The following is a 13864-nucleotide window of genomic DNA, read 5'->3' as shown; positions in this document are numbered from 1 at the left end:
TAATCAATGCTTCTGCATGGTTCCGTGCTCAGCCTAGCTCTAAGTCACCGCTTAATTATTGTATCGTTTAGAAACCTACGGGGTGTCTTCCTTTCGTAACTCCTTTCACGCGTGGTCTGGTTCACGCTCTAATGTGTGTTCCTAATGGTTGCGTTCTGTTTATCGATGTGTAATTGTTTTTGTGTGTTTGGCTGACTCGCTGTGGGCGTACACTGCCTACAAGAAAATCTGTGCCAACGCTATTTCGCCTCGTTGCTTGCATCGGCCGGACCGACATATCCTGGAACTTCTGACACAATTGCATAGCAAAAGCAATAAAAAATCAAATTCTTGCACTGAGACGCCAATAGATGTCGAGGATTCAGTATAGTGTACACCCACGTTACGACGTTACGCGATTACTACTCCCCGTAGGGGCTTACAGTGACGTAGTGAACAGAGTGCCAAATGTTCCTTTCGTGCAAACCTTCTTAGGCACAGGCACAGCTATTCCTTGCCTGTGAATGGAATCGACACATTAAAAAAGTCATATATTCCGACCATAGGATATTCTAAATGTACCACGATCTAGAACGCAGTTGTTTTTTTACAGATAGCCGCAAGTAAACCACAAACACAAATAAATCAAGAAAGAGGAGGAGGACGCGATCCGCTTTCTCGGAGCCACGGCGCGCGCGCCCAGGAGCCGGCGGCACGAAGGACACCCGCTGGGCCGCTCGGCGACCGTCAGCGCGGCCCTCTTGGTTCTTGGCACCCGGCGTACCAACAGCTTCCAGCTTCGGAGGAACCAGCGTCACGAGGTAGGCAACAGGGTGGCGCCACCGCGGCAGCGTCCAGTGGTTGTCACAGGGAATGTCCAGGCAAGATCAGTTTATTCGTGGCGCTCCATCTAGGTCAAGTCATAGCGGCGATTCGAAGTACTTAGCAGAAGTTAGTCTAGTTCACATTTCGTCTTGAATAGAAGACAACACCTATGATGTAGTGAGACGTGCCCTTTGTTTGCTGTCGTTTACAGTAACAGTGAAAGTGCTTTGGACTACTTACCTGCGCTTTACGGAGTTCCATCCTGGTCAGCTCGCATGAGTTTTTCGTCAGATTGGCACAAGTCACGTATTAATTTTTATGGTTTTATGCTGGGGTTTTAAATACATAATTAACCTGAAGTTTCATAAGAACGTTGCAGTCAGTGTCTACAGACATGCTAGTGGCATATGTCCAATCGTGGTCTGAGTCACTCAGCAGATGGAATGCGTGAATGTATTCTATTGGACTGGATCCTCTTCCCCAACATAAGCTCTGCATGTAGGCAGAATGGTTGAAGTCACTAACGTTTACTGCTAATGAAGATGGTGTGCCTCTTTCATTGCCAGGACGCGCACTTCGCGACCGTCAACAACCATAACAGTATAAGATATATTTGTACTGACATAAATCGATTGCGCACGTAGCCTCACACAGAGCAATTAACTTCCTACAATGTTTCATTATACGCACCCCAAATACGTCTCTACATTAGAGCTGCAGCAATACAAAGCTTCCATTCCAACTGTTTCCCATCTGCACTCGGCGGACAGGCCGCCGTCATGCCAAATTTACCTTTAGTCAGCCAGTCACCACCGCAGAAAATAATTCATTCCAATGGAAAAGGTTAGTATTCTACCGCAGTATTCCATTTGTGTTGATCCAATATTCATTGGAAGCCGTCACTTTTTTTCTATTTCCACCTGTCGCTTGGAAACAGATACGTCTGGTAGAGGTTTTCTGTGGGTGCAGACCTGCGAAATGGCAGTCATGATGAGCGCTGACCGCAAAACGACATTGCACTAGTTCAAGGTCCACAGCCTTTTCCTTGCACACTTTAAGCGCACATGCATTTTTCAGGGTCTTGTAACCAGCGGATTGTCAACGACTAGCCGCGACCATGCCCGAGGAGGAGGATGATGACGGCAAGAAAGAGGGAAAGGACAAGAAAGCAGGCAAAGATGATAAAAAAGGTGGCAAGGACGACAAGAAAGGTGGCAAAGATGACAAGAAGGGTGGCAAGGAGGACAAGAAGAGTAAAGAAAAGAGCCCCAAAAGTCCGAAGAGCCCAAGCAAAGGTTCCACTAAGGGTTCGCCCAAGGCCGAGAAAAAAGCATCTAAGGACAAGGCCGAGAAGTCTGAAAAGAGCGAGCCTTCCGAGAAGTCTGAGGAACCGAAGGCAAAATCGAGCGAGAAGGCCGCCAAGAAGCAAATGGATCCCTACAAGGCTCCACCGCCGTCAGAAGCGATGCTCAAGGCAATGGCCGAAACGGGACCCGTCTTCGCCGAGAGGTTCTACAACGACTCGTATGAAGACGAACAGGGAGGCAGGAACTACGTCGAGGTGCAGAGGTATCAAAGGAGGTCCGGGACAAGCATCAACGAGGGAGCAGAATGCGCAACGCGTGGAAGTCAGGCGTTCTACACAGACGGTCCGCCTCCTCGACCACCGCATCCTCCTGACTTCGATGAGTACTATGACGACCGACACCGCTCGAGGCACGACCGGTTTGAACAGCCGAGCATGAGTAATCATCAGATGTATTTCGACGACGTTTGTAACGTGTCCCATCGTCAGGAGGCGTCCTTCTACGACTACCAGGACATGCCACCGGCGGGACCGGTTCCGCTTCAAGAGCCTCTGAGGCCGATCGTGCTACCGCCTACCACTATCGTCGTCAACATGAACGAGGGTAGCCCGTCCTCGAGACGAGTTAATGACTCTTCGGCGCTGGTCGGCGCCCGCTCCAGTGGATACGACATGCCGCGCCGACAGCTTAGCTTGCGGGCTTCATTGCGGTCGCACGAGGAGTTGAGGACGCCGCAACGTCGTCAGCTGTCCGATCTCCACGTGCGCAAACCACCGCCCATGACGACATCGCTGTCGCAGCAGCTACGGCCTACCGTCAGGCAGAACCAGCGGCCTATGGATGATCATGTGGCGTCGTCCACGCAGGGTGCCATTTACGAGTCTTCTGAGCCCAGTGAGCCTTCGGAGCAGCACGTTGAGCGTTTCCAGCGTCTTCAGCGACCAGGATTGAGGGTGAGTGCCGTTTATGTACGCTATTTATCCAAACACAAAGAAAAATCAAAGACGTTTAATATACCCGGTAATGGCAATTTTTATCGTAGCTGGAGGCTTGATTCTGCGATATGTTGAGGGAGGAAACTTCAGAGAGGCATGTTTTAATGTACTGTTAGCGTTAACCAGTCTTTTATTTTCCAGACGTACTCACTCTTCAGTTGCACTTCTTTCCCAGTGATTACAGGGCATGAGAGAAGCCCATTTCGCTCTACCCTTGTTGCGTGGGAAAGACGAAGCATATGCATGTTTTCGGAGAGATAATCACAATAGCAAGAAGAGTTTTGACGAAATAAACGGCACCGCTTAACTGTGGCCCCCGAGGTGTTGTTGTTGTAGTTGTGGCTGTAGGAAGAAGGAAACGAAAATGCACGGGCCTGCTACTGGCTCTGTAGCTGAGCCACCTCCGCTGCTTCGTATGGATAGAAGAGAAAATAGAGAAGAAAGGAAAAAGAAGAGGGACAGGAAGACGCGCACCGCCACAACAGCCGTCGTCCACCACCGAAGCAGTGGCGGGTCCAATGACGGCCTACAACATATAAAATTCGGTAGCTGGCTAGCCCCCGCCTCAAGCAGCATTGACCTACCGTCCCAGCCCCGTAGGGCCAGGAACTTCCACCCTTCACCACCTTCCGGAGGTGTTGAGCCACTGCTCAGATTGTACTTTAGCAACCGCAGCAGACGGCGCACTTGTACAGCCTGGATCCCTCGTTGCGAAGAAAAAAGACTGCCCGAGACTATTTACGCGAAGCGTATAGAGTTCTTTCAGTACAAAAGCCGTCGCCGAAGCCCTTATTGATAAAATTGTGTTTGAGTAAATACGCACGTAATTTCTTAACAGAATTGTCACGTCATTGTTCTTCATGCAGCGTTCATGGTAATTTCACTCCATCGTGCTTCATATTTAGCTTCAGTGGCTAAGTTATGAGGTTTCTAGTGATAGGAATTCAAGCCGAGGACAATACCGTCCCGTTTAAGAGAGACCAGTATGTGAACAGTGTGCCCCCGCATCACCTCGCCCTGGGATCTGCAGCCGAGCGGGCCATACTCGGGCGCCGTGACCCCCATGTACCCACCACGGCTGTCGTCCCCGGGCATGCGGGCTCATCCGCCGGCCATGATGCGCTCGCCCGTAGGCTTGGGCAGCCGCGGCTACCTGCCGCGCGTGCCCTCGGGACCGATGCGGATGACCAGTCCCAGAATGCCTATCCAGTACCAGCAGCGATGGCAGACCTCCAGTGGCCAATCCTCGGCCCTGACGCCAGCCTGGAACCGGTCAGTGAGCTTTCGCTTTTACTGCCCAATTTTAAGGCGAAATGCTTTAATGCCTCGTCGCTGTCAGCAGGCTCTGTCGGCAGAGACTGTCGGCGAGAGTGTCACTTTCTAGGGAGATAGTTAAAAATAAATCAACCTTGTCTCCACCGAGAACCCTCCATCCCGTGGATCTCCAGCCGAGCGCTTTACTAACTGCGCCACGCTCCGGATTGTAAAACGTTCATCATAATTCCTCTTGTCTACCTTGAGGATAGCGGGATTCCGCGAGTGAAAGGTATTGCACCTTTAATTTCCTGTAAACGAATTATAGGACGCCGGTGAACGTTGGTGCGTTCAATGGAATGCTGGTTGTGTTCGGCAAGGGATGCGCCATGTACCGTTAGTGCTCTAGAATATGAGCACTATAGTACCATCACAATTGGTCATGACCTCATCAGGCGATTCATGTATAGACGAAGTTGACCCCGCTGAGAGTCCGATCTAGGCGTCCGTGCGGCGCCTTTCGTTTGGCGCTTCCTCGAACGCCGCACCACACAGCAAACAGAAGCAGGCTCAGATGTCTAGGAGGCGTTAGTACAGCAGACATCAGCGGCATTTCAAATTGGTTTACAGGATAAAAAAACGCCTATCAATATTTTCCGCGGACACATGTACCACGCCGTAAAGGAAGGAAGGAAGGTGGGAGTGAGAGAGAGGTAAAGAGAGGTGCTGTAGTGGAGGGCTACGATCCATCGCGCTATAATAGCTTTCGCCTCATCGTACTTTAGTGGTCCAAAGTGCCCTTTGGAATTTTTTTGTCTCGCGTACCGTGCCAGAGAGAGTCATGACGAAGGAAGAGAGAGAGCCTGACGAGCTTTAATGACTTCACCAAAGCCTTCTACCTGGCACGCCAGACATTCCCTCCGCCTAGCAGCAAACTATGCAGAGCTCAGGCAGTCGCGTGAAGGAAATTACAAATACATGCCCGAACCCGCTGCAGTACAACAGGGTTTACCCTAAAATTTATGACACTAACACATGAAAGGTCTGCAAGACAAACATAGCAACACTTAACCCCATACTCTGTGAGTGCAAGGCACAATTGAAAGGCGTTAATTCCGAAACCCTTTCGTTGAGGTGGTCCGACGCTCTGCCCAGCTCCAGTCTCAACGACCATCTCTGGGCTGTCCAGCAGGCCCTCGTGGCGGCGAAGAGACAATATCTAGACGTTCCCACGTGGGAGACCTAGACCCGGTCGCCTAAACCCTTCTGGGCACCAAATAAAGTTATTCCTCCTCCTCTTTCCTTTTTTTTCCTTCATCTGTTACTTTAGGACACAAGCAAAAACAAGCTGAGACTTCGGTGGTAGTAGTGGTAGTGAAAACTTTATTAACCCGAAATGTTTAGCCCTTAAGGACTATGAGCCCCGCAGCTTCTTGGCAAACGCGGACAATGAACACATTAAAAAAAATGGGGAGATTGAGGCTGCGATGGAAGAAAGGCGAGAGCTGATGTCACTGGTGCGCGGTCCTGAAGAAATTCACGGACGTAGAAATAGACCTCTGGGTACCCTGCTACCTTCTGCAACGCTGCTAAAATGGCAGTGCGTCTAACTCAGTCAAAAGTTTTGGTTACGTCCACCGCCAGGAGTTCCTGATATTGTGAGAGATAGGGGGGTCAAACAGGTGCATCTTCATCTGCATCAAGGCATCCTGCGCTGATAGGTGGCTTGGTCTGTCATACAAGCGATTTGGCCTGTCAGAATCATGTGCTCGAAAGCTTTGTCAAGACATGGTTTCCGCTTTTCAAACACTTCTTAAAACAAGCTCTCAGGTATGTAATGAAGCCGTCGTTCAGGTTATCACAAAACGTGTTTGTTATGTTTTCTTCCCCATGTGTAGTCACTAAATCCACGCTAAGTTCTGTATCCGTAATGTCTGCGATGTACCGAGCTAAATCTCGTAGCGCTCGGCCACCAAAGGCTTATAAACTTGGCTTACTAGGTTCCGTCCTTGTACTCATAGATGTTTTGGGTTTAGATACTATGTCTTACCTTCTGATGTTTGTTGAGCGGGTTACCGCGGTGCAGACTTAGCCCTTGGACATAGCGATTCGCCTTCACGTAACCAAGCTTAGCCTTTGCAAGCGATCGGCCTACTTGCTTGGCCTAGTAGCGCTATCCTTCTACTCATCATTGTTTTGGCCTAGGATACGAGCTACCCTTTAGTGACTGGTGCACGGGCTTTAAGGCTTGTTTACCTCAGAGAAGATATGCGTCGAACTGGTCACCCTACTTCGGCGTTTGTCTTAATGCCAGTGTGTTCTTCCCCTAGGAATTTTCTACTTGCTTTTTGTCTGATGTGAATCGTCTCTTCCACTACACACCGTGGCACCAACCTAAGCTTTGCGCGCTCGCATGCATTTTTTGTCTGTCATCCCATCCTATTTTTGTTGCAAGTGTAGTTTGTGTTTACTTCGTAATAATTTCCTGTGGCCCGGCGCAGAAGGCAATTCGTAATTCGGATTCTGACAGATTTGAGTCCCCTTGTCCTTGGCCATTTAGCAAAATCTCCCCTGCGCGTCTGGATGTTGTGTTTTATGTCACGATTTCAAATGAAAAGGCAGAGAAGCCTGACCTTGGCGACAATCTGAGACATAGTACTAAAGCTTGTTCGCTGTCAACTTTCATGCGTGACGTTTGTGTCATTTTTCTATTTTCGGTAACATTCTAGACATTCTGCATTCATTGGCAATACATTTCAATAGGAGAATACTAGAGGTTGTTTTTGCGTTTACATTTGTACTGCAGGCTTAGCGTCTCTTTGCATTGTTTATCTTGTATTCAACGTAATAACAACAAAAAGAGTGTCAAAAGGCCATAACGTTAAAAAAGTGATCACCGCCACCAACGCAACACTAGTTCGCGAACACTGCCCAAACTCTTTATTGTTCTGTTCGTATTGGTTTAGGTGACGTGTTTAAACGTTGCTACATGACGCTCGTGGGTTTTATTTTCACAACCTTTGTTGTGGTTTGGCTTTTCTCTAATAGAACAGGATATATCTTTTTAGTGTCATCCGCTCAGTGCGCCATTTCTCGCAGTGTCTATTCCCTATCACCCATTAAATGATAGTTGCGACGCCGCATTGGTCGTATTGGCTTCTGCGTAACTCATTTCGAATAATCGTTTGCTGATTGGCAGCGCCAGTGCCCGTCCCTTTCCGCATTTATTTTTGGTTTTTGTTTTTTTTTTTCTTTCAAGTTCAGTTCCTTATTTACCTCAGTGTCATATTTTCAGTCACTTTGCTTAATATAATGCGTAGACGCCGTTATTTAATTTCACTCCAAACAGGTGAGAAAAACTTGTAGCTTGCTTTAGGTATTTCGGGTCTGAAATCATGTCTACACTCTCTCTCGGTGGTTGTACTTTTTTACCTTTGTGCAACTCAGCGATGAAAACCTTCTTACATTAAGTTGCACGAACTTACGGTTCCAGAATTCTAAGCACCTTTTTTCTTTAGCGTCGCGTTCAAAAGGGCCGGTGCGAAAAGTTAGATGCCAGTATTAGCTTTATTAGACAAATCTCAATGTTTACTATGGAAGCCTACGATATAACTGTATGCTTATCACTGCAGCCGGGACGACGACGATATGAACCAGTTCCCCGAGCGGTCGCTCATCATGCTCCTAGCATTCCTGTTCGTGTTCTCCCTAGTCGTCGTCATTCTGGCCATCTCGGGGATGAACATTCCAAGTAAGGACGCCGCCAATGCGAGCAGTTTGCTGTGTAATACGCCCGCTACTTTAGGAGCCCATTTGAGGTTAACACGAATATGAGACACAGCTCTAGAAACTTTCTTCTTAACCACATGCAGCATGAAAATAAACTAACGGCTGTACTTTTTTTAGAGCAAAATACATTGTCGGAGTGACGGTTCCATCTGAGAACCTCCTCGCCTGTGCGTTTTAAAGCTGCCTGATTATTCTGCGTCGCAATGTGTACTCATGTGTGGGTACATTTTTTAACAAACCACAGCATTAAATGGTGTGCCTCTGTTGTGTGAATGCCTAAGTTAGACATCTTTTCTGTTTGGTTCGACAAACACTGCATCAAACGATAGCCACCACAGTTTATTTGGTCTTTGTAGAGGCACATCGGGTTTAAAAGGAAAATCATAGAGATGTTGTCGGTAACTGTTGCCTTAAATTGTACAGGAAATTATCCAAAACCTAAATCTCGCAGCAAAGAACCCATTTCGTTATTTTTACTGCAAGTTATATGAAAACGCGACTTTTCCCATATGCGAGCTCTATAGGGCGCAGGTAAAGGTAGTACGTGGGCGACAGGTTAAGTGGATATAGTGGTAAGAAAGTATGTCCACTTAGGACAGGAAGATATCGCATATCTGAGCAACTAAACAGGGATAACTAAAAGAATAAGAATTGAATGAAGAGAGTTCGGCAGCTGCTCTCAGATCACCAATGGCTAATTACCTGTATTCCCGGGAGGAAAATCTATAACTGTCGAGTATTCCAGGCACTCACCTGCAGACAGAAAGGGGGAGGCAAATGGTAAGTGTTCAACTTAATCATGGAAATACAGCGCTTTGAAGAAGTGGACAGCGCGTGCTGTTAACCATATGTTTTGTTTTTGTCTTCAAAGCGTTACATCTCCATGACGATGAACCAACTCGCCCGAACATCCACCCTGACCGAGTTCAACTTACACAAACCACAAAGAGTTATGCAACAGACAGTAATAATGTAACGTTAAGAGACGATAAGCAGGCAGGGTGGGTCATGGAACAAAGGCAAGTTCCTCATATATGCTAGTCGATATCAAGAAATGAAAATTGACATGGACAGGGCATGTAGTGCGAAGAGAGGATAATCGATGGTTGTAGACAGGACCTGAAACGAATGCAAGCGTAACAGGGTGTGGCAGAAAGTTAGGTGGTAGGATTAAATTTGAAAGTTTGCTGGGATCACGGGGTTGAGCTGGAACAGAAGCAGTTCAGATCGGTGGATTTGAAAGGCATTTGCCCTCAGTGTGTGTGGTCAAGCTCATGCGGCCACAGGACTCAGCGACGCTATACCTAGCCAATGTCCCAAATTTCTGATAATATTGCTGGCTTATTACTGCATTTAAAGTTTGTCAGTACTACAATCTCGTGAGATCGACGCCGATACTTCAGTGGCAATGAATCGACAGCCATCAAGCGAGAGCGCTGAATACAAACTTTGAGTCCCCTTAAGAGCGCATTTCGAACTCAGGGCGTTTACAGCAAAAAGGTTGTGAATCACCATATATTGAAGGGAATTTTTGCGTCAAATATATGTCGAAGTACCACACATTAGGTCTCAAACCGGCCGGTGGCGGCTGCCCCTATAATGTTTTTTTTTTCTTGGCGCTTTCTAGTCTTTTAGACGTGGTTTACATTTATACGTACTGTATGTTCAAATGGTACAAGCCAACTACATTTTGTCTGTATAGTGCCTTGTTAGTCGCACTCTTCTTTCACTTTAAAGAACGAGCGTTTGCAATCACATAGCGTAATATATTGCACTGTGGTCAAAACATCAATATGTACTGCGTACTCCTCAAGTTCGTACGCGGTGATACGACTCTGAAGCCTTTGGAGAAAGGCTGTAGCAAATGACTTCGCGTTAAAATCGATCGCAGGCATTTATTTGGCGTGCACTTAGGGCACGATCACGATCGTTGCGATCGTGATCGGACCGTTGTTGTAGGATTCAGTTCCGCACCCTCGCATTCAGCAGATGAATATCATGGACACGAGTAAAGTTAACTGAAAACTTAATATGCTGCTAAAATTGGATTGTACATCAGGATCCCTCTCATCACATCAGCAGCTGCATGAGGGAGTATACGATGTAGCATGCAGTACTGTGATGTAGAATTTCATAGTACCTAAAACACCCAAGTTCTTCCGTTTGCCTTGGTAAATCCGAGTATACAGGCATGTGTGGAGCGGGCAGAGAAGGCTTTTCACACTCCACTACTAAATCCAATAAAATCCAATCTGGTATGGTTTGATAAAGGTGTCCTCACGTAACCTACTGAAACTGAATTTTGGTGCAGATGGCGAAAGCGTTTATTTTTTAGTTTCTTAGCATTAGTAACAAGCTTCTCAGAGGGCCTCGTTTAAATGCCTGCCATCTCTCATCCTCTCTCAAACAGAACTTGCGAAGAGCAAGCACTCGTAAGCGTACATGGAACGACGAGAGAACACGTCCACCGTCATGGCGACTGCCCCGCTGCGTCCCCCAAAAAGGCCTTTTCACCATCAAGGGCCATTGAAAGAGCGAACGGGGCGCATGTCCTTTGCGCATGTTAATGCTTAACTGCCGCGCCAACACCTGGTTGGGCGCAGGAGATTTTGTGCAAGCAGTATTTTATGCAAGAAACAAATGATATGGATTAATAGGTGTGTCATGTATTTTCTTATATATCGTAAGACTGGGTTGTTGTGGCTGTAGAGAGAAGGAAAAGAAAATGCACGGGCCTGCTACTGGCTCTGTAGCTGAGCCACCTCCGCTGCCTCGTGCGGACAGAAGAGAAAATAGAGAAGAAAGAAAAAGAAGAGGGAAAGAAAGACGCGCGCCGCAACAACAGCCGTCGTCCACCACCGAAGCGGTGGCGGATGCAATGACGGCCTACAACGGATAAACATTCAGTGGCTGCCTACGTGCACTGGCATCGCACAGCACACGGACGCCACTTCGTTTCGCCTCCATCGAAACGCAGCCGCCGTGGTCGGGTTTGAACCCGGGAACTCCGGCACGCTAGTCGTCGTCTTACCACTGCACCACTACCGCGGGGCCCGTTGAAACAGCCATAAATATTTTAAACTCACTTCACTTCATAAATGGTTTTCAACAAAGACTCGCTTTTAATACAGCCTAGACTAGGTGTGTTGTATCATGTCCCCCTATAAAAGATGGCAGAATGGCTGCACAATATCGACAGGAGATAACTGTACTGATGAAGGTAAAAATTTGCTACAGGCACTTAGACCTCTTATAAGGCGAAAGTCTTTTCTACGACTCTCTGCACTCATTTGCGGCTTTTTCACTCATTCGCTTTTTTTTCTATTTCATTTCTCTTTCTGCCCCTTTTTTTCTCTTCTTTCTCGTTTTCCTTTTAACTCTTTCTACTTGTTCTCTTTTGCTTGTTTTCTATCTTTTCTATTATTTCACTCTTTCTCTTTTACTACTTTTTCCCTCATTTACTCTTGAATGTTTTCGATGTTGTAACGCAATGACGAGGCCGGAAATTATAGCTTTGCAACATTTTTGCACCGTTTTGCACAATTTCGACGTCCGTGGCTGCGTTGACGTCAGCAACTAAATTAATTGACATCCATGGCTATTTCAACGTATACTGAATTTGGCTTTAACTAATTACTCCATATCAACGAAAATTTACACATAGACAATTTTTTCAGCCTGTACCTCGTAAAACAACTTATTTACTTATACATTACGTCATCCTTCGATAGGGATGGTGTGACACTGTCTGCGGACGGACACTTTCTGTGCACGCCCGTGAGCATGTAAAAGCTTTCGCCTTAAATCTATTCTGTGCTTGCGTGCAACTTTAGACTCTGCGTTAAACTGAAAACCGCACACCAAAAAATATTGTTCATCAAATTTACTCATTCATGTTGTTGTTGTTTTTGCTAAAGGTCAGCGGCATTTTTAAATAAGTGCACTAAACACAATGTGCTGCAATCAACTTAGTGTACTGAATCATGGAGGTTCACATACATGACTTACATTGAGCCTTGCAAGCAGTGAATACCCCCTGCCGCCCCTTGTTATTTAGTAGCCAAAAATGCCTGCTTTGCAATTCCTAGTAGACAAAAAGTAGGCTGAAGCAAAAAAGTAGGCCAGTCGTAATCACTTATACCCGTAAGGTTGCGAATTTGAAGCACGTTGCAGCAAAGTACATAATACCTGTGGTATTTTCCACCCCGAAAAAACTAGCTTCCTTGTGTTGTAAAGCTGATCCCACTAAAGATCAAGAACATTAGTGTGAAAGAGCATACAGATCCGTTCTTGGAGTGTGCTGTTGGCATCATCTACCAGGTATACCTTTGACATTCGGGAAGGTGTACATCGGCCAATTAATTATCGCCGATCAGAGTACAAACGCGATTTGAAGAATGCCCCATTTACCGCACCACTCTAAAGCCTGCGTGGGAAAAGACGGGAACTTGTGCAAAGCAAGGCTGAAGGAAGCAAAAATCTTAGAGTAGGGATAAGATAGCCCAAGAACTGCTGGAGGTATTCTATATCAATGAAAAAAGTAGTGATTGTGTAAGTACTTCATCTATTGCAATGTATGGTAATAAAAGGGAATTTTTAGATAGGCACGTGCGGGCCTAGATTTTCAAGGCAGTTTTGATTATGTATACTCACGTGCATGATATTGATTCCTTCTATCTGGTTTTCTATGCCTTATATTCACCTCCTTCTGCGGTGAATAAACAGTTGCAAGTTGCGCCTCTCCTGTTCGTCTCTTTCTGAGTGTCGTCCGTTTTGGCACCACATCTTTTTCAATGGTGCACTGATGTCCTCCGGAATATTGACAAACTAAACAGCCATGGAAGCGTCTGTTGAGAACCAAGGCGCTTCTCAACGCAGTCAAGTGATAACGTATAGACTGCTGAATTTTTCACGGCATAATTCCGTTTTTAATATAATTTGCAGTGTGAAGTAGGGGCCAATGATACACGAGTTTATTATTTTACGCCAGCATAAATGTATTTTTTTCTCTTGTCGGTAGAATGATATTCTACGCCGGTAACAATGTTCCGTATAAGAATCTAAGAGTAAACTTGCGCACATTTAATCTGGTACCATCCAAGTGCAAATGTGTGCAGCTGCAAAACGTCGCTGCTCTCTTATTTAGTGTAGGCTCATAAAAAATATAACCGCAACCATGAGACCAAATGCACGCAAGCAGCATTGTTGCAGTCTCGAACTCATATTTGATAACCACACCTTTCATTGGCAGTTTGCGCATGCCATGTGTATTTGAAGCGACAACTTCGCTGGACTATAGCGCGGCGCATTTCGTGTACGCTGCATTTTGACCTTCAGCCGCCTGCTCGCCGCCAGCTTCATCACCTTCGCACGGGATATGCATACAGCCTGCTGCGCTCCTTTCTTTCTTTCATCACCTGCCTCTTCTGCACACAGATGGCAAACTTCATTTGTACCGAAGCATATCACCGATCTCCGTAGAGCGCTGCGCGTGGCTTCATCACTTAGCTATGCGCCTCACTGCGCATGCGCGGCGTTTATATACGGCGTATATACGGCGTTTATATAAGGTGTATATATACGCTGAGAATGCGGTGAGTCTGCAGTGAGAGGTCATAGATAAGGCAACAAGGCTTAGTGCAAGCGCTCTCTATGCTCGCCTGCAAGCTTAATCTACTGAATCTGCCGACATCGCTCGCCGTGAAGAAGCAGCAC

At 46.7% G+C, this 13864-nt stretch overlaps 1 protein-coding gene across 1 annotated transcript; it reads left to right on the top strand.

Moving 5' to 3' along the window:
* The first annotated feature begins 1921 nt into the window (after positions 1-1921).
* On the top strand, positions 1922-13098 carry LOC146181647 (uncharacterized). The gene is made up of 5 exons (XM_084575823.1): positions 1922-3064; positions 4137-4382; positions 7894-7898; positions 7993-8111; positions 13094-13098. The coding sequence occupies exons 1-5, from the start codon at positions 1922-1924 to the stop codon at positions 13096-13098; spliced, it is 1518 nt and encodes a 505-aa protein (XP_084431949.1).
* Positions 13099-13864: the final 766 nt, after the last annotated feature.

Source organism: Amblyomma maculatum, chromosome 8 (assembly GCF_055883805.1).
Source record: "Amblyomma maculatum isolate TAMU_Amacu chromosome 8, ASM5588380v1, whole genome shotgun sequence".
Lineage (NCBI taxonomy): Eukaryota > Metazoa > Arthropoda > Arachnida > Ixodida > Ixodidae > Amblyomma > Amblyomma maculatum.
The sequence above is the reverse complement of the archived record's forward strand: the minus strand, read 5'-3'. Positions and strand labels throughout refer to the sequence as shown.